Source organism: Lucilia cuprina, chromosome 4 (assembly GCF_022045245.1).
Source record: "Lucilia cuprina isolate Lc7/37 chromosome 4, ASM2204524v1, whole genome shotgun sequence".
In the NCBI taxonomy this organism is placed as follows: Eukaryota; Metazoa; Arthropoda; class Insecta; order Diptera; family Calliphoridae; genus Lucilia; species Lucilia cuprina.
The window spans coordinates 101,542,859-101,562,976 of record NC_060952.1 but is presented as its reverse complement, the minus strand read 5'-3'; the positions used below and the strand labels follow the sequence as shown (position 1 = coordinate 101,562,976).

At 29.2% G+C, this 20,118-nt stretch overlaps 2 protein-coding genes across 5 annotated transcripts in view; both read right to left on the bottom strand.

Moving 5' to 3' along the window:
- Positions 1–10,122, bottom strand: part of LOC111674493 — a 36,773-nt gene extending 26,651 nt beyond the window's left edge. Inside the window, exon 1 of one of the 2 annotated variants that reach the window (XM_046949239.1) lies at positions 9,986–10,122. The gene's annotated coding sequence lies outside the window, so the exon portion shown is untranslated. Of the gene's footprint in view, positions 1–9,561; positions 9,897–9,985 lie in introns of those variants that run through there. The other variant, XM_023435109.2, reaches the window with a different exon arrangement.
- A 5,109-nt stretch (positions 10,123–15,231) lies between these two features.
- On the bottom strand, positions 15,232–20,118 carry LOC111674490 (dual specificity mitogen-activated protein kinase kinase 4). Of its 3 annotated transcripts, none has more exons than XM_046949240.1 (6): positions 19,994–20,118; positions 19,363–19,725; positions 18,550–19,298; positions 18,356–18,496; positions 18,225–18,301; positions 15,232–16,134 (listed from the first exon to the last, which is right to left on the bottom strand). In XM_046949240.1, exons 2-6 carry the CDS (start codon positions 19,391–19,393, stop codon positions 15,960–15,962), a joined length of 1,173 nt encoding a protein of 390 aa, XP_046805196.1. In that variant the 5' UTR covers positions 19,394–19,725; positions 19,994–20,118; the 3' UTR covers positions 15,232–15,959. The 3 variants fall into 3 exon arrangements, with proteins under 3 accessions (XP_046805196.1, XP_023290873.2, XP_023290872.2); XM_023435105.2 differs by having other exon boundaries at positions 19,363–19,695; XM_023435104.2 differs by having other exon boundaries at positions 19,363–20,111.

The window sequence follows — 20,118 nt, the reverse complement described above, 5'->3', positions numbered from 1 at the left end:
TCTACATAATTGAATATTTTTATTATAAATTTTCTTCTTTTCTTAATTTCTTAATAATTTTTTTATAATAAAGAAAATTTACTTGATGATTTTTGAAAAGAAATCATGAAAATAATTATATAGCATTTATTTCTGCAACCAGTTTTTTGGGAACATTGTTGTGTTCTTAAGTTTTTCCAATAAGTTCTTCAGCAAAAGTTATAGTTGAACTAGTGTTTAAGGGAACTTATGAATTCTAGAACTCGTAATTTCTGTAATTTCTTTATATAGAAAAGCATTTTACATAAACGGGAATGGATTATAATATTTGAGAAGAATTAAACATACAATTATAGTGAAAGAAGTGAAAATAATAATTTTGTTTATAAACCGTTCAAAAGTTATTTTTAAACATGATCTATGGTTACAGGAAACTGTGGACCATAAGTATTAACTCTGTGTACTCAGTTTTTCATAATCGGCTCATTAAAGGACTTTAAAGTTTAAAAGACAACCGATTTCAAAAGATGAATTCCAAATTTATATTAAAAAGTTGGCATTAATATTAATTTCAAATGAAGGTGGCTTCCTTTGCTTCGAAATAATATAATTTATTTCAAATCATCAAGAAAGAATTGAAAATCTTACAGAAAATTTGTTTAAAAAAAGTAGTTAAAAGTTTTTGTTTCGAAAATGAAACGTTTTTAAATTTAATTTCATTTTCGTTTTTTTTTTCAAAGTGAGACAGGTAAATAATATATGTATATAGAATGTACAGATTACCAGCATCCATTTGACACCAATATTAGCATCATAAAATGCATATAAATATTTCAAATATTTGTTTGTAGTCCTTTAAACTTTGAAATCCTTTTATAAGGACATAAAAGTCGGAGTACGCAGAATTGCTATAAGTGTAATCTATTTTGACAGCTTGTTTTCAAAATTGTTACTGTGTATAATATGAAGAAAAAAGCAATAGTAACATCTAGTTTCTTTTTGTTCGAATAACCGAATAATTTTTAATTATCCGATTATTAACCGGCTAACGTAAAACCTCAAATAATTATTTGTCGAATAAACCGAATAAGACAAAAACCCGAATAATTGAATACTCTAATATATATATATACATATAAATCCCCTCAGTTCACATTTCATATAAATTGTTTTTGTATTGTTTAAAATTTGTATGAAAATATTTTAAACGCAAGGTGAAGTGTTTTACAAAATAAGGGGATTGAAAAAAATGTGCGCGAAATCAGAAACTCTACGCACGACAAAGCCTCAATGAAAAAAAACGTTCAACTTTAATTTTCTTATGCAACGTCCATATTAATCGTTTTAATATTTATTGCTTAAGAGCTAACGTTAATTATCATCTCATTCGCACTTAATTGAATTTACGTCCCTTGGTTCGTTTAGTATAAACGTTTGCGTTTGACCAAAGCATGACATTTACGATGTCTAAGGAAACGACTAAAGTTCTTTAAGAAATAAAACAGAATCATGAGTGGTTTAGAAAGTTTTTTTTACCCAATCGATAAAAGCTAAGAGAAGTGGTTAATGGTCCCAAGACGAATGGGAAGTAATGAAAAGGGCAACAACATGAACTGCAAATATATAAAAATGTAAAGCTAAACTAACAGCTAATTAAGTAAGTTTTCTTATATAAGTATGTATATGTAAGTAGTTTTATTTCTTTTACTTCTCTTAATCTGTTAGATTAAATACGTTTACATTGGAATGGTCAATAAATGGTCCTGCCAAAATGGAAACTTTAATTCTTTATACCAGTTTTCAAAATTTTTGTACTGAGGTCAATATTAAACATTTTATTTGTTTTTTTTTTAATTGTTACTTGCACATTAACAATTTTCTTAATATACGTATTAAATTTATGCCTGTTATTTACACAAACAGATATCTATTGTGTTAAATATTTAAAAAAAAATCATTACCAATGTGGTAAGTTGGCATTTATTTCATTCTGACGTTTAAAAGGGAAATATTCGTCCTTATTTTTGCTACATTTTAATAAAAAATTTCAGTATTTAAGCTGACTGTACAATATACACCATAATGTTTAGTGAAACGACATGTAAAAATTTGTAAATGCAATGAAAACAAGTATGAATGTATAGTCGGGCATAGCCGACCGTATGACACCCTACACCAGTTAGTATGTTAAAAATAGGAATTAATTAAAAAAATAAAGCATTTGATTTGTTTTTTAACTTTATTCTTGAATATGTTTACTTTTTTTTTGCAAAAAAGAGACTTTTTACAAGAGGGCTCAAAGAGGAGTAGGGGAAAATATGGGCCTACCCTTATAAGTGTTGGTAGAGGAATTCACATCTACTTCAAACTTATTTATGTACAATTTAAACGTTTTATTAATGTTTATATGTGAATTTTTACCTTCAATTCACTTTCTGAAGGGAGTTTGTATGAGGGCTAGGGTCATATGAGGCCAGCTCATTACAAAAATCGGTAATGTCATTAAAAGTTCTATAAAACTAAGTTTTGCGGACTTTTGTTGACATAATAGAACATTTAAGTTAATTATGAGTCCAAAGGCCCTATTCGGAGGCTTCGTCCATGGGTCAAAAAATAGTGTGTGCCAAATTTCATCAAATAATCTTAAAAATTACGACCTGTACCTTGCGCACAAGGTTCACAAGAACAGCCAGTCAGACGGACATAGCTTAATCGACTCAGAAAACGATTATTAGGGTATAGGACGAATATTTCTGTATGTTACAAACATCAGCACAAACGCCATATACCCTCCCCACTAAAGTGGTGTAGGGTATAAATATAAAAGTGTTAATACAAATGGATGGAAAATTCTTATGAGTTTTATTTTTATACCCTCCACCACCATTGGTGATAGAGGGTATATATAAGTTTGTCGTTCCGTGTGTAACACTAAGAAATATTTATCTAGAACCCAACAAAGTATATATATTCTGAAATTCTGAGTCGATTTAGCTATTTCAGTCTGTTTGTGTAAAACACGCTCATGTTAAAACTAAGCCAAGAACATCAACCAAATTCACCGAAAATATTTATTGTTATCCTAAGCAGTTTGGTATTGAAAATAAGCAAAATCGGCTCATGACGTAAAAAGTGGATAAAATTCGACTTGAATATATTTTATGTATACGCTAATCATTCCACCAAATTTTTCCCGGATCGCTTCAATATTAGTCATAGCTCCCATTTAAGGTCCACTTCCAAAAATCACTTTAACGCCCATATTTCATTAAATTATTAATTTATTTTGGATAAAATTTCACATGAATTAGTTTTATGTATACGATAATCATTCTACCAAATTTTTTCCGGATCGGTCCATTATTAGTCAGAGCTCCCATATAAGGTCCACTCCCGAAAATAACTTAAACGCACATGTTTCATTAATTTTTTGATTTATCATGATGAAATTTTACCTGGATATGATTTATATACACATTAATCATCTTACCAATTTTTTTCTTGATCAGTCCAGAATTGGTCATAGCTGCCATCCACTTCCGAAAATCACTAAAACGCACATATTTCATTGATTAAGCAAGCTATTTGGATTAAATTCGACACAAAAACATTTTGTCTATATATATAAATCAGCCTACAAATTTTTTTCCGGATCGGGTCATAGTTGGTCATAGATCCCATATAAGGTCCATTTCCGAAATTCACTTAAAAGCATATATTTCATTAAATGATTAAGTTATCGAGATAAAATTCAACACAAATATGTTTTGTGTATATGTAAACCAATTTTTTCCGGATCGGTACATTATTGGTCATAGCTCCCACATATTTTATTAATTACTTAAGCTATTTTGATAAAATACTTTAAGATACATATGTAATACGTTATTGGCCGCAAAGGCTTTTAGTATTACTGATAAATAAATAAAATAAAATAAGAAACGTTTTGTCTATATATGAATCACCTTGCGAAATTTTTTTCGGGTCGGTCCATTATTCGTCATAGCTCCCATATATGATTCACTTCACTTATTTCATTGAATAATAAAGTTATCAGCATAAAATTTCACTAGCACATGTATTGTGTGCGATAAAATTATTTAACTAAATTTTTTTCGGATCGGTTCATTATTGGCCATAGCTCCCATATAAGGTCGGTTCTAAAAATCATTTAAACGCACATATTTAATTAATTGATAAAGCAATTAGCGTAAAATTTGACTTGAATTTATTATGTATGCACATAAATCATTATACGAAATTTTTTCTATTTGGTCCTTAATTAGTTACAACTCCATATAAGGCCCTTTCCGAAAAATACTTAAACGCATATTAACAATCAAAGTTTTCGGGATAAAATTTGACATAACACAGTTTACTATTAAATGATAATATATCGTATGTTCTGTGTATAGATAAAATGTTCTCAAACTGACCTATCATTTCAAAAATCACTCAAACAAATTTAGTTCATTATAAATATGTTTGTAAATACACAAATCGTTCTCCTAATTTTTTGTCATCTGAATGATCTTTTCATAATAAGTCGTGGCATCCGTACGAGGTCCACAACCGAAACTCAATATAAATTTTGTTAGGCCTAATCAAAATTAGTTCCACACATGAATAAATGTTAGTACATTCACTACAGACAAAACTTTTATCAAGTTATCTAAAAAGCGTATTTAAGTTATCTAAAAAGGGTATTTAAGATTCGGCACAGCCGAATATAGCACTCTAACTTGTTTTAATAAAACTCATAATGATTACAGTCCCCGGTTTTTAGTATGAAATAAAAGTGATCACAGATTTCGTTTCTTTTTGCTGTATCTCTTACCGTTTTCGAGAAAAACGGACTTTTATGTTTTCACTCAAATATCAGTTTTTAGTATAAAATTAAAGTGATCACATATTTCGCTTGTTTTTGCTATATCTCTTGCCGCATTCAAGAAAAACGGATTTTTATGTTTTCACTCAAATATCGAGTTTTAGTATAAAATAAAAGTGATCACAGATTTAGCTTCTTTTTGCTGTATGAAATAAAAGTGACCACAGATTTCGCTTGTTTTTGCTGTATCTCTTACCGTTTTCGAGTAAAACGGACTAGAAACCGGTATTTTGAGTGAAAACATAAAAATCCGTTTTTCTCAAAAACGGTAAGAGCTACAGCAAAAACAAGCGAAATCTGTGATCACTTTTATATCATACAAAAAACTGATATTTTGAGTGAAAACATAAAAACCCGTTTTCTCGAAAACGGTAAGAGATACAACAAAAACAAGCGAAATCTGTGATCACTTTTATTTCATAGTAAAAACGATATTTTGAGTGAAAACATAAAACGGTAAGAGGTACGCTTCTATTTCATACTAAAAACCGATATAACCCGTAAGAGATAAAACAAAAAAAAGTTAAACCTGTAATCAGTTTAATTTCATACTAAAACCGATATTTTAACTGAAAACATAAAAGTCCGTTTTTTTACTTTTATTCCATAGTATATTTTGATTGAAAACATAAAAGTCCGTTTTTCTCGATCAATTTTAATTTATAATAATAACCGATATTTTGATTGAAAACATAAAAGTCCGTTTTTCTCGAAAGATACAGCAAATACAAGCGAAATCTTGATCACTTTTAATTAATACTAAAAATTTATATTTTGAGCGAAAACATAAAAGTCCGTTTTTCTTGAAAACGGTAATATATACAGCAAAAACAAGTGAAATCTGTTATAACTTTTATTTCATACTGAAAACCGATATTTTGAGTGAAAACATAAAAGTACGTTTTTCTCCAATTAAAGTGATCACAGATTTCGCCTCTTTTTGCTGTATCTTGTACCGTTTTCGAGAAAAACGGCTCTTACCGTTCTCTAGAAAAACGTACTTTTATGTATTCACTATCGGTATCGGTTTTTAGTATGAAATATCGGTGATAACAAATATCACTAGTTTTTGCTTTATCTCTTACCGTTTTCGAGAAAAACAAACTTTTATGTTTTCACTCAAAATATCGGTTTTAATATGAAATAAAAGTGATAACAGATTTAGCTTGTTTTTGCCGTATCCCTTATCGTTTTCAAGAAAAACGGACTTTAACTTTTAAATGATCACAGATTTCGGTTGCTTTTGCTGTATCTTTTACCGTTTTCGAGAAAAACGGACATTTTACTATGAAATAAATTTGATCACAGATTTCGCTTGTTTTTGCCGTATCTCTTATCGTTTTCGAGAAAAACGGACTTTTATGTTTTCACTCAAAATATTGGTTTCTACTTTAAAATAAAAGTAATCACAGATTTCGCTTGTCTTTGCTGTATATCTTATCGTTTTCGAGAAAAACAAACTTTTATGTTTTCACTCAAAATATCGGTTTCTATTTTGAAATAAAAGTGATCACAGATTTGGCTTGTTTTTGCTGTATCTCTTACCGTTTTCGAGAAAAACGGACTTTTATGTTTTCACTCAAAATATCAGTTTTCAGTATGAAAAAAGTGATCACAAATTCGCTTCTTTTTGCTGTATCTCTTACCGTTTTCGAGAAAAACGGACTTTTATGTTTTCACTCAAAATATCTGTTTTCAGTAAAAAATAAAAGTGATCACAGATTTCGTTTGCTTTTGCTTACCGTTTTCGAGAAAAACGGACTTTTATGTTTTAACTAAAAATATCGGTTTTCAGTAAAAAATAAAAGTGATCACAGATTTCGCTTGATTTTGCTGTATCTCTTACCGTTCTCTAGAAAAACATACTTTTATGTTTTCAATCAAAATATCGGTTTTTAGTATGAAATATAAGTGATCACAGGTTTCGCTTGTTTTTGCTGTATTTCTTACCGTTTTCGAGAAAAACGTACTTTTTATGTTTTCAATCAAAATATCGGTTTTTACTATGAAATAAAAATGATCACAGATTTCGGTTGCTTTTGCTGTATCTCTTACCGTTTTCGAAAAAAACGGACTTTATGTTTTAACTAAAAATATCGGTTTTCAGTATGAAATATAAGTGATCACAGATTTAACTTGATTTTACTGTATCTCTTACCGTTTTCGAGAAAAACGTACTTTTTATGTTTTCACTCAAAATATCGGTTTTTACCATGAAATAAAAGTGATCACAGATTTCGCTTGCTTTTGCTGTATCTCTTACCGTTTTCGAGAAAAACGAACTTTTATGTTTTCACTCAAAATATCGGTTTTCAGTATGAAAAAAGTTATAACAAGTTTCGCTTATTTTTGCTGTATCTCTTACCTTTTCGAGAAAAACGGACTTTTATGTTTTCACTCAAAATATCGGTTTTCAGTATAAAATAAAAGCGATCACATATTTCGCTTGTTTTTGCTGTATCTCTTATCGTTTTCGAAAAAAAACGGACCTCTATGTTTTCATTCAAAATATCGGTTTTTACCATGAAATAAAAGTGATCATAGATTTCGCTTGTTTTTGCTGTATGTCTTACCGTTTTCGAAAAAAACGGACCTCTATGTTTTCATTTAAAATATCGGTTTTCGCCATGAAATAAAAGTGATCACATATTTCGCTTGTTTTTGCTGTATCTCTTATTGTTTTCGAGAAAAACGGACATCTATGATTTCATTCAAAATATCGGTTTTTACCATGAAATAAAAGTGATCACAGATTTCGCTTGTTTTTGCTGTATGTCTTACCGTTTTCGAGAAAAACGGACTTTTATGTTTTCACTCAAAATTTCGAAAATAAATTTGATCACAGATTTCGGTTGCTTTTGCTGTATCTCTTACCGTTTTCGAGAAAAACGAACCTTTTACTATGAAATAAATTTGATAACAGATTTCGCTTGTTGTTGCTGTATCTTTTATCGTTTTCGAGAAAAACGTACTTTTATGTTTTCACTCAAAATATTGGTTTTTACCATGAAATAAAAATGATCACAGATTTCGTTTGCTTTTGCTATATCTCTTATCGTTTTCAAGAAAAACTGACTTTTTACTATGAAATAAATTTGATCACAGATTTCGTTTGTTTTTGCTGTATCTCTTACCGTTTTCGAGAAAAACGGACTTTTATGTTTTTACTCAAAATATCGGTTTTCACCGTGAAATAAAAGTGATCACAGATTTCGCTTGTTTTTGCTGTATCTCTTACCGTTTTCGAATAAAATGGACTTTTATGCTTTCACTCAAAATATCGGTTTTTACCATGAAATAAAAATGATCACAGATTTTGGTTGCTTTTGCTGTATCTCTTACCAAAATATCGGTTTTTACAGTGAAGTAAAAGTGATCACAGATTTTTTCTCCTATATTATCAAAATTCTATAAATAATTTTATTTTATATTCAAAAAAATAAAACTCAACAAATAATTATTTTCTAAGTGAAAAATAATAATCTGAAAATAGCTGAAAATAACTATTATTTTCTGAGCGCAAAAAAGATCAGTAAATAAGTTTTATTTCCAAACAAAAAATAAAGTTTAGGAAATTACAATTATAAAGTGATTTTTTTAATAAAACTCATAATAATTAGAGGCCCTGGTTATAATTAATGACATGTCACTATTTCAATGTGAATCTTAATTCTTTAGACATTTCTTATATATTATATACATACATTAGTATGTACATAAGACAAACACACGAAAAGTGGTGCTTGAGTTCGATACCCTCACAAAATACTAGTTGTTACCCAAAATATTTTTGGATTAGTGTTCGCCATTCGTCAGTTGGACAGTTTGGTTCTAATACACACCGCGCATTTGTTTGAAAATGACAATTATGAGGACACGGCTATTTAAGATTGATACATCATTGGTTTCAGCTTTCAAACCCCATTTAAATAACACCCTATATTAAATACTAGTTGTTACCCAAAATATTTTTGGATTAGTGTTCGCCATTCGTCAGTTGGACAGTTTGGTTCTAATACACACCGCGCATTTGTTTGAAAATGACAATTATTAGGACACGGCTATTTAAGATTGATACATCATTGGTTTCAGCTTTCAAACCCCTTTTAAATAACACCCTATATTAAATATATTGCTCACAAACTGCTAATGCTACACTTAAAATATTTTAGGAATCAATGCATGGCAAATTTTGAGAGGGGAAGCAAAAAAAGTTTTTACTTTTCATACAGAGTAAGTCGGTATAATGTACAAACATTAGAATAAAAGAGAGGGCTTGGCACCTATGAATAAAATACAAAAATTATTTTATTTAAGAAGCTATACCAGTTAAATCCTAACACTTTTATATTTTTTGTATATATTCATTAAGGATATTTTTTACGCAACAACAATATTTAATGAAAATATTTTCCAAAAAGGAAAATATATATTTTTTTTGATTTTGCATTCAACAGCTGTGCGGCACGAAAAAGGCATGGGGAATTTTCAATAACTTTTAAAATTTTCAACCAATTTTTGTATATAGACTTGGACTATATAAAAACCGATTATAAATGTATATTTCGAGATAAAATTTCACATTAATCGCTTTCATTTTTGGAAATGGGTTTAATTTATCTTAAATCTAACATCAACATAATGCTCAACATAAAGTATTTCAAAAAAGTTGTCGAATTATAAGTAATATTTACCAATTCTAATATATGTGTGTATGTATGTACATATATATATACTATGTACTATGCAAGTACTTAAATGGTAATTTTGTGCACCATCAGCTGAACTTGTGTATTTAAACATATGTTTATATATACTCATCTGTGTGTAAGTAATCCTTAATTGTTCTTCAACGCGAATGACCAAAATACAAAAATCCTAACCCGACGACACACGTGTGTGTAAAAATATTTTTTTTATATTTTTAGTGCATCTATTACTTAATTATAATGCACTTGTAGGATAAGACTTATTTAGTTATTTGTGTATTAGTTTTAGTTTTCCCTGTATCCACTATTTACAATAAAATACACTGATTATAGTTACACAATTTTTTGCACAAAAATTTATAAAACTATTTTCTACATATATATACACATATATGATTGTCTCACGTACTTGCTTAAATTAAAATGTAAAACTCTTCTTTTTGAATAACATTATTAACATTTTGTTTTTTATATTGCAAATTGTTGAACTTAAAATATATAATATCAATTTTACCGCCAGTACTTTTTTGAGTAAATCTACGTTCGAACGAACCGTTTTGTTTCAATGTCAAAAAGGAACTGTCTATTTAAATGTTTGCAATTTATGTGCCAGCAGAACAGACTAAACAACTGTTCCGGATGTCGTTGGTTCGTTCATTAACAAAGCTAATACAGACTGGAACTTCCAATCAAGTTCAGCGCTGCATATACAGTTTGGAATGTTCACAGTGTTCACATTAAAAAAGATGGGGGTATATTGATTTTGTCATACCTTTTGTAACACATCGAAATATTGATCATAGACCAACAAAAGTATATATATTTTGGATACTTATTAAATTCTAATACGATCTACCAATGTCTGTCTGTTGAATGCACGATAGAGACCGAACAGAAAGAATAAAGGGTTGAAATTTTACACAAATATTACCTACAAATAGGGTTTGTTTGTTGAAAATGGGCAATATCGGTCCACGTTTTTGCGTAAAGCGATGAAATTCGACATAAATAACTCTTATATAAGTCTCAACCAAATTTTATGATGATCGGTTCATAATTGACCCCACCCCTCATGTATGGTCCCCTCCAAAAATGACTTCAACGCCGATTACTGGCTTAAAAATTTGATATTTGATCTTATGAGCAAAGATCTATCTAACGAATTTTATGAGGTTCGGTCCATAATTTACCCTACCCCCATAAAAGGACCCCCTAAGAAAAAGATTTTAACACTGACTATGATAAGGGGTATATAAGATAAGGCATAGTCGAATATAACACTCCAGCTTGTTTTTATTTATCGAATTACTTGCAATATCTTTGTCGAAAGGAATCACTGTGTGATTTACACATTTAAACGTAAAGGAAAACATTTTTAAAATACTTCAACATTTGCAAATTGGAAGAATACTGGTGGGCGCCAAAACGGCTGACAGCACTGGAATCTGTAGAGATTATCAATAATAGTAATATACATACGTATGTATGTATTTACATATCTAACAGCTGTTTAGTTATTATTTAAGAACTTAGATTACGTTAAAATTATATACATATTTACTATAAGACTATCATTATTCCAAAAAAGTTGTATCAAATAAAAATCAGTCTGCAAGTGGTGCCCTTCAATTCCGTTTGTACTAGTGTCTGCTGTTAAAGTGTTTGTATTTGTATCATTTAGATATTTATCGCTTTATTTCCTGCAGGAATTATTTAGTTATTGAACAGACCTCTGCACATATGTGTAGTCTAATAATAAAAAAAATCAATTATAATAAATTGTCAATAAAACGTTTAATCAAAAATTAAAAAAAAATTAATCAAATTATTAAATTGTATGCTTAAAAAGGATTTTAACAACAAATTATGAAAAAATTGCTTATAAAATCTAAAAAAACAGCAATTTCCAGAACACGGCAGATTTCAAATTTATATGACCGTAAACCGTACTGCCGATTTTTGTAATGTTCTCTCCTTATGTGACCCCATACAACGATGTTTTTCTGAAAATTACTTAAAAGTCCATAATGACAATAGTCATTTGTTAGAAATAGTCATAATTAAGTTTTGCATAAGTATAAATCCCACCACGCAATTTCTTCGAGATTAGCCCATGTTTATTTATGTATGTAAATCAAAACAAACATTTAAACAAAAAGATAAAGAAAAACAAGTATGAATATATAGTCCAGCATGGCCGACCATATGATACCCTACACCAGTCAGTATGTTAAAAATGTGAATTATTTTTCAAAAAAAAATGTTTCTAACTTTATACCGGAACATTTATACCATACACCACTATAGTGGGGAGGGTATTATAGGTTTGTGCTGATGTTTGTAACACACAAAAATCATTTTTTGAGTAAATTAAGGCATGTCCGACTGGCTGGCTGTCCATGTAAGCCTTGTTTGACCCTAGCCCCCATAAAACCCCTATTTGACCTATATAAAGCCTCATTTAGAAAATTTTGTTTTTTTATCAATAAATTGCTTAAATACTTTGGAATTAAGGTAAAATTCAACATAAAAGTTTCTTTATGGAAAATAAAAATTTTAAAAAGCATGGGAAAACGTTGGCAAATATTGCCTATTATACAAACCTTACCTGTAAGCAATAATTGAGTAAAATTACAACCATCCTTATATTTTTCCCATTCTTTTTTATGGTTGGTATATCTATATCAAAATTTGTTTTATTCAAAAAAGGGGCAAAAATTAACTAGAAGTGAAAAAGTTTATTTTGACAATGGGTTACAAAATGTGGCAACGCACATGAAAAAGGGTCAAGGATTAGTCTCACAACGGTAATGCTGTTTATAATGTACAACAAATAATTAATAAATACGTACACACGTACGTACAGTAACTTTAAAAACTTAAAAAGTGAGAACAAAATCCGAGTGACTTCTGAAGAAAATACAATTTTAATCTAATTAGATTAAAGTGGAAAAAATACTTAGAAAGCCACTGAAATATTAACACAGTTATACATTTTATTATAAACCAAATGAGAATTATGTTAAACCATTTCATTGTCTTAAAAACAAACACGCGAAAGTATAAGTTATGTGATTGAGATGATCATTTCTAAACTGGTTTTATTTTTGTTTTTCCGAAGTAGCTATTAAACCAACCACTTTAGGGTTTTCAATTGTCTACTCTCGATCTTACTTCGGGACAGTTAATATAAAAGGTTGCTTAATAAGACGTTTAAACGAAAATATTATTTTATTAATTCTTTCTGTGTGAATGTAGGACCAATATATTTTGATGTTACAAACGTCAAAAATAACGAATAACTCCAAATATATTGGTATAGGTTACACAAATAATGTTTATGTGGTCACAAGAAATAACAGTTTAGCTCGAAAATCTTACTTTTGAGAAAAGTCACTTCTAAAAACAAATTGTTTTAAACTATGTTGAAAAACGTTGTTATATGAATGGAAATTTTCATTATGTTTTGAGATACTTATGTATGTGAGTAGAAGGTGAGGGCATACATAACTCAATATGTTCTTAAGTCGATTTAGATGATTATTTCATGTGACAACAGTATTGTTCGGTGTTTACTATTAAAAGCGCATGTCCTTGATAAATAATTGGAAAAATATTTCCAATAAAAATGAACTGTTGCTTTGTTGGCATACATCATACCGCCCCCTTAGTAGAAGAATACATATCTAACGTTTGTTAAAAAATTAACTTTACATTTTCTGGTATAATTCTGTGGAATTCACTATACCCAAAGCTTTTTTGGATTTATAAATAATAAGTGCTCGAAACATTTCGAACTGCACTATAACTTTTTGCTTTGACATGTATTAATTAAAATTAAATTCTACATCTCATTTCAAAACCATTAAATGTGGATTAATTTGAGTTATTCTTGCTCAATCCTGAATATATGCTTTACAACAAAGTTTGGGAATTCCCTGTTTTATTACAAAAATTATGTAATTTATGTAAAAACAAGCGAGTCGGGCTAGGTCATGCCCTATGTTATTATATTTTATTATTATATTTTAAATAACAAAGGATTTAATTTGATTTTTATCTTAATTCCCGAATACTTTTAGATATTGCTTACAAAAAAGAGATTTCAGATAAGAGGGCACATACGGGGGTAAGGCAGTGTTATTTAAACTTATATGAAATGAGTTTTGTAGAAATACTAGAACAGTTAACATAATTATGAGCTCAAAAGCCCCATTCATGGGGTACGATTGTATGGGGGCTTGGCGAAATATTGGGCCGATTTCAAACATTTTCAATATGCGACCTGTATCGTGCGCACAAGATTTACTTAGACACTCAGACAGGCAATAAATGTTTATAAATCAAGATAAGTTTTTTTAATTTTTAGCATATGGGCATTGCACTAAAAGGTCTACCAAGACTAAACAAATAAAAACCCTTCTAACTTTCGCATTATTTCTTAAAATAATTAAACAAAATTGATAGATAGAATTCTTTTATACTATGACAATGTGTGTTGAAAATAAAAATTGGTCTATTTTTTTACATAGGTCCCATACAACCAAACCATTAAATAATGCTTTAGAAATTATAATTTCATTAAATAAAAAATTTTCTAAAAAAAATTGCCAGATCTGTAATTTCATGATCGTACTGCCGATTTTTGTAATCGTTGGACCTTTTTCGACCCTAGACCCATACAAGGTCCAAATCTAATTTCCATCTAACAATACCTTTTTTAAACTACACCACTTTAGTGGGTGTATTTTTTTTTTTTTTCAATTACTAACTGAATAATTTTTATTATTATAATTGTTATATTTTTCTTTCTTTGCATTATTCGTTAATATTCTTAATTTTAGAAAACAAATTCAAGTCTCTTAATAGCATTTCAATTAAAAAGTTTTTTTTTTTACATTGCTTCAGAAATTAATGATGATTAAAAGCATTATAAAACAAGTAATAATTCTATAGCCGGCTATACCAAACCTAATGTGCGCTTCACCGAGGTAATTTTTAAAAATATGTTAAAACGCATTAAACTCCAAAAAATAGTTAAAAACAAAAATAAAATATTTTTTTTATCCAAAATTTTTTAAGTATTAAAATTTATTTTTTTAACTAAATTTTTTATTACTTTTGATTTTATATCATACAAATCCCTCTATACATATTTTTGTGATTAACTGTATGTAGACCATCTCAGAATATATTTCCACCAAAACATTTACTATTGTGTATGGAAGATAACAATCGAAATGAATTATGAGACGTGAGGACAAACTTACCCCTCTCCTCGCAAAGGTGAGGGATTCAATTAAACAATTGTTAGAGTTTAATGGCAAACTTTTACAGAGGATAATAAGTATTTCTTGTATGAAATATGTATTAGTGATTGCTTTTATTGAGGCCTTTTGTTAGATTTAAATATTTAAGATAATTTCCATTAATATTGTTTAGAGTGTTTTAATCGCCTTATTAGCTGGAATAAAATGTAAATTAGTAATATGCTAACTATGTATAAAATATTCATGTAATTGTGAGTTAAAGGCGTATATGTACATATGTAAGTAGAAATCTTTAAGTAGAAATTTGTAACCGATTATGGCCAATAGGCTAGGTTTATTTGAAAATAAATTTTAAAAAAATACATAGTTTGAATGCAATTAACAATTTTTAACTTGAATCAAAATTTCCATTGGGAATGTTAATGTTGTTTATTGGACAAATGATATATTTGATATAACAACAAATATTTTGCTATTTGTTGTTATATTTCTGTTGGAAATAACTTAAAATTAAATGCATACATATTGTAATGTGTGTATAAAAGCAGTGATTTATTATTCTTGGTATTGAACTGGTTACTTAACGATATGATTTGAATTATTTTACATTTTATTTTTTAATTGGTGTTTTTTCTATTCCTTATTGTGACTTGTTTTATCCGGAAAATGCAACTAAATTATAATTATTAAATGTAATTTTATTATGTTTTTACATTTTTTGATTTAAAAAATACAAGGCAAAACATTACTAAAATTTAAGCTTTATTTTCAATATAATTTGTGACCTTTTCAAAGTCTACTTTTTCTTCAATATTTGTATGTTTATTTATAAGAAAGCCTAACGCTTAATATATTTTTAATTCATATTTATTATGTTAATTTTAAACTACAGTTCTAAATGTTTGTTAAATTGAGTTTTTAACAACATTTTTTCTTACTTTCTAGCAAGTAAACAACAATAACTTTGTTTTTTCCTAAAAGGGGATGGTTTCTTTTTGCTTAGTTTTTACGCTTACTTTTAACTAAATGATTTTCTTCTCTAGATAGTTTTTTGTTTCCTCTTTTTCTTAGTTGTAGGAGTTTTTTTTTCGAAGTTTTTAAAAATTATTTCCATTAACTTTCGGCTGGCTGGTTTGTGGTAAATTGTGTGATGCCATCCTGCTCCATGGCCTCCAGAATATCAGTGACATATTCGGCTACGTCAGTGTTACTCCGTTCACCACGCAATATAAATGGCATTTGAAGAAGGCGATCATATTTAGGACGTTCACTTTCATTTTTAATTAAGCTAGAATATAAACAAGATACATTAGTAATTTAATTGCTTGTATAATCAAATCAAACGGGTTAAACCATTTTTCTTAATGTTTAAAAGGTATTTTTTAATAATTTATGTAAAATTTAAAACTATAATTAAGCGTAATGAGTAATTAGTTTTTATACCATATACCACTTTATTGGTGATGGTATATTGGATTTGTGTTGATGTTTGTAACATACAAAAATATTCGTCCTATACTTCGAAAAGCCTTGGGCTTATAATTAAGTTAAATGATCTATTATGTCAACAAAAGTCGGCAAAACTTAGTTTTATAGAACTATAAATGACACTACTGACTTTTTGTAATGATAGAACTATAAATGACACTGCTGACTTTTTGTAATGATCGGGCCTCAAAACAGACACCTCTTTAGAAAATACTTTAAGGCCAAAATTCACTTATAAACACTAATAACACTTTTAAATTCTACATAAATAAATTTAAAGTAGGCGTTACTTTCTCTACTAACATTTTTAAAAATAGGCTCATATTTACCAATTCTCCAAAAAAGCTGCAAAACCAAGTTCTATACTAGCCTTGACGATCCTCACGAACTCTATAATTAAAGGGTCTTATTTAAACCAAGCCCCTATAAAAATCCCTTCATAATTTGACTTAAATGTTCACAGTTTCATTCGACAATAAATGGCTTAAATATATCTGAGGCAAGGTACAATTCAATTTAAATGTTTTTTATGAAAACTAAATCACATATTACTTTTTTAACAGGTGTAGAGTATTATAAGGTCGGCCTCGCTCGACTATAATTTCTTACTTGTTAATTTAAAATTGTTTTCTTTTCAAAATACAAATTAATTTTGTTTTTTTTTTTCAGATTCAAAATAAAGTTTTTTTTTTGACACACCCATTGCACATAAACAAAAGAACATCAGCTGCCTTAACGATTTCACCTTAATTAGTGCAGATGTATTAGTAAATTAAAATCAGGCCCTATTGAGGCCTAGGTGTATTTCTTCGGATTTGATGTCTATACATCCTCCTTTCAAACTAACTAACTAACTAACTAACTAACTAAATTAAAATCAATCAAAAAGTCGATATATACCGGTATTTATAACAGTATCAATAAAAATGATATTAAAATTAAAAAAATTAAATGAAATTACTTTTAATACAATTTAATAATTATTTACAATAAACTGATTCTCTGAAAGCATGTAAAACGATGCTCGTCGTCTTAATACGGACCCAAAAAATATTTTTTTTTTTTTGCGTTTCAGGTGACGATATGTACAATTTGGTAATTTAACAAGTATGAATGTATACCCTACACCAGTCAGTATGTTAAAAATGGAGATTATTTGAAATAATGAAGTATTTGATTTGTTTTTTAACATTATTTCGGAATATTTTTGCTTTTTTGGCAAAAAAAAGAGATTTTTTGCAAGCGGGCTCAAAGGGGAAGTAAGGGAAAAAATGGCCCTATCCTTATAAATGTTGGAAGGGGAAGTTAAATCTACTTCAAAGTTATTTATGTAGAATATAAAAGTGTTATTAGTTTGTAAGTGAATTTTGACTTTTAAGTCATTTTCTGAAGGGAAGTTTGTATGAAGCCCGATCATTACAAAAAACGGTGATGCCATTATAACTTCTATAAAACTAAGTTTTGTTGACTTTTGTTGATTAATTAGTTATAGGCCCAAAGGCCCTATTTGGGGGTATGGTTGTATAGGGGCTAATCGAAATAATGCACCGAAGCCAAGGCTTCGTCCTTGGGCCAAAAGAAGCATCCAATTATCTAGAAAATTGCGGCCTGTACTTTGATTTTCAACGAATTTCAATGCACATTTCTATATCTTTTAATATTTTTTGCAATTTGAAAAATAAAAAAGGTTATAGGCAACTTTCTTTAAATTGGTTTAAAATTAAGTTAATGTTTAGTTAGTTAAAAAGTTATTGAATATTGTTAAATAAATAAATAAATAAATAAAAAATAAAAGTTATGCAGTACAACTAACTGGGACATACTTCAGTTGTAGTGCATTAAAAGTTAGTTGAATTATTGGCAGTGCTGGTATAAGGTCTTATAACATACCATGTATTTACAAATTCTACGAATTCGGTGGAAAATTCTTGCCCCTGTTGAAGACGTGGAGGATCTCCTTGAACCACCTAGAAAAAATAAATTATATAAAATTAAATTAATAATAATAAAAATGTACGCACTTGGCATAATTGTTCAAAGACTGAATCCCATCTTCTGTAGGGAAATGTACCAGTGGCTACTTCCATAAGAGTAATGCCTAATGACCAAACATCGCTTCTTACATCGTAACCTTTCGCACGTTCTGGATCGATTCTTTCGGGCTGAAAATTAAAAATATTTATATAATTCTAGTAACATTTCTTAGTCAACTTACAGCCATATAAGGCCTACAACCGGCATCTTTTGTTTTTGCAATAGAATCGACCAACTGACCCGATATTCCAAAATCACACAATTTAATATCGCCACGTTTATGAAGCAAAATGTTACTTGGCTTTACGTCCCGATGTATGATCTTCAAATGTTCTTTGAGGTAATTAAGCGCATGTACGGTAGCCACCGTAATTTTGGCTAAAATTGACTCCGGTATCCTTTGCTTTTTGTGTTCAAATATATATTTGTAAAATTTATCTAATGAAGTGTCCATCAATTCCATGCAGATCCAGCAATCACCTTCTTTAAAAAGAGCGCCGTAAAATTGAACAATAAAATTACAGTCATTTGATTTCATGACCACTTCGAGATCCATGAGAAGCTGTTTTTGTTCCTTTTCATCTACGGTGGAACGAATACGTTTCACAGCCATGACCATGTCATTCTTTTTGAACACCATCTTGTTAACGGCACCAAATGCCCCGCGACCGATTTCACCCAAATCTTCTAGATCATCTGAAGTAAACTGATAAACATCTTGCGGAGAAGGTCCCAATTGTAACTTGCCACATGCTTGCTGTCGTATACGCTCTCGTGTACGTTCCGTTGGTATACTCATCGGAAGACCTCCAGTAGGAATACTATTCGCAGATGAAGCTGAACCAGACGAATTGGATGATTGAGACGACGGTGGAGGTCTTGCTCCAATTGGGTTCAAATTCAGTTCATTTGGAGGTGGACGAGGCCGACCTACTCAATATAAAAAAACAATAAAAACCATTCAATCTCTTTCTAAATAAATACTTATACTTACCGGCAAATAAACTTTTAGGGCGTTCAGCCATACTAAATGATCCCGTAATCAAATGAATCTGATTCCTCAAATTAAATATTGCGTTCTTACTTTACACCTCGAAAATAATTATTTAGCTGTTCTGCGGTTTGATACTGTTATTGAGCGGGCCAAAGGGGTGCGACAATTGTAACAACTTTCCAATGTTTATAAAAAATTTAATATTGTTTTAGGCGATTAATTCCACACGATTGAACCGGAATATAAAAGCACCCTCACGTTTGCATGAACACATAACAACCATCAATTTTTTTTCTTTAAATGAATTTTAGATTGTTTATCGCAAGAAAATTTCTTTGCGTTTGGGAAATCGATAATATAAGACTATTTTTAAGTATAAATTTTTGTCAAGCGACACTAAGGTTTTTTTGTCTCAAAATTTGTTTTCTTAATTTGCTCCTAACTGAAGCACTTCAATTTTTAATACCACAAAAAACAAAAAAATCTTAGGGGATAGTAAGCGCAATGTACACTTTTTAATATTTAATACAAAATATACGAATGTAGTGATAAAAACAATTAGGAAGTGTCAAATTTAGAATGACAAAAGCTTTTTGCTTCAAATAAAACAGTGTTATGATTATGTATGTACTTAATTTAACCACATTTTATTTATAAAAATTAAAGTAATTCTTTAGGTGCTATATTGATACATAAGTAAAAACTTTATATTTTTTTAGCAAAGTAAAGACGACTGAAATCCTGCAAAGAATCTAT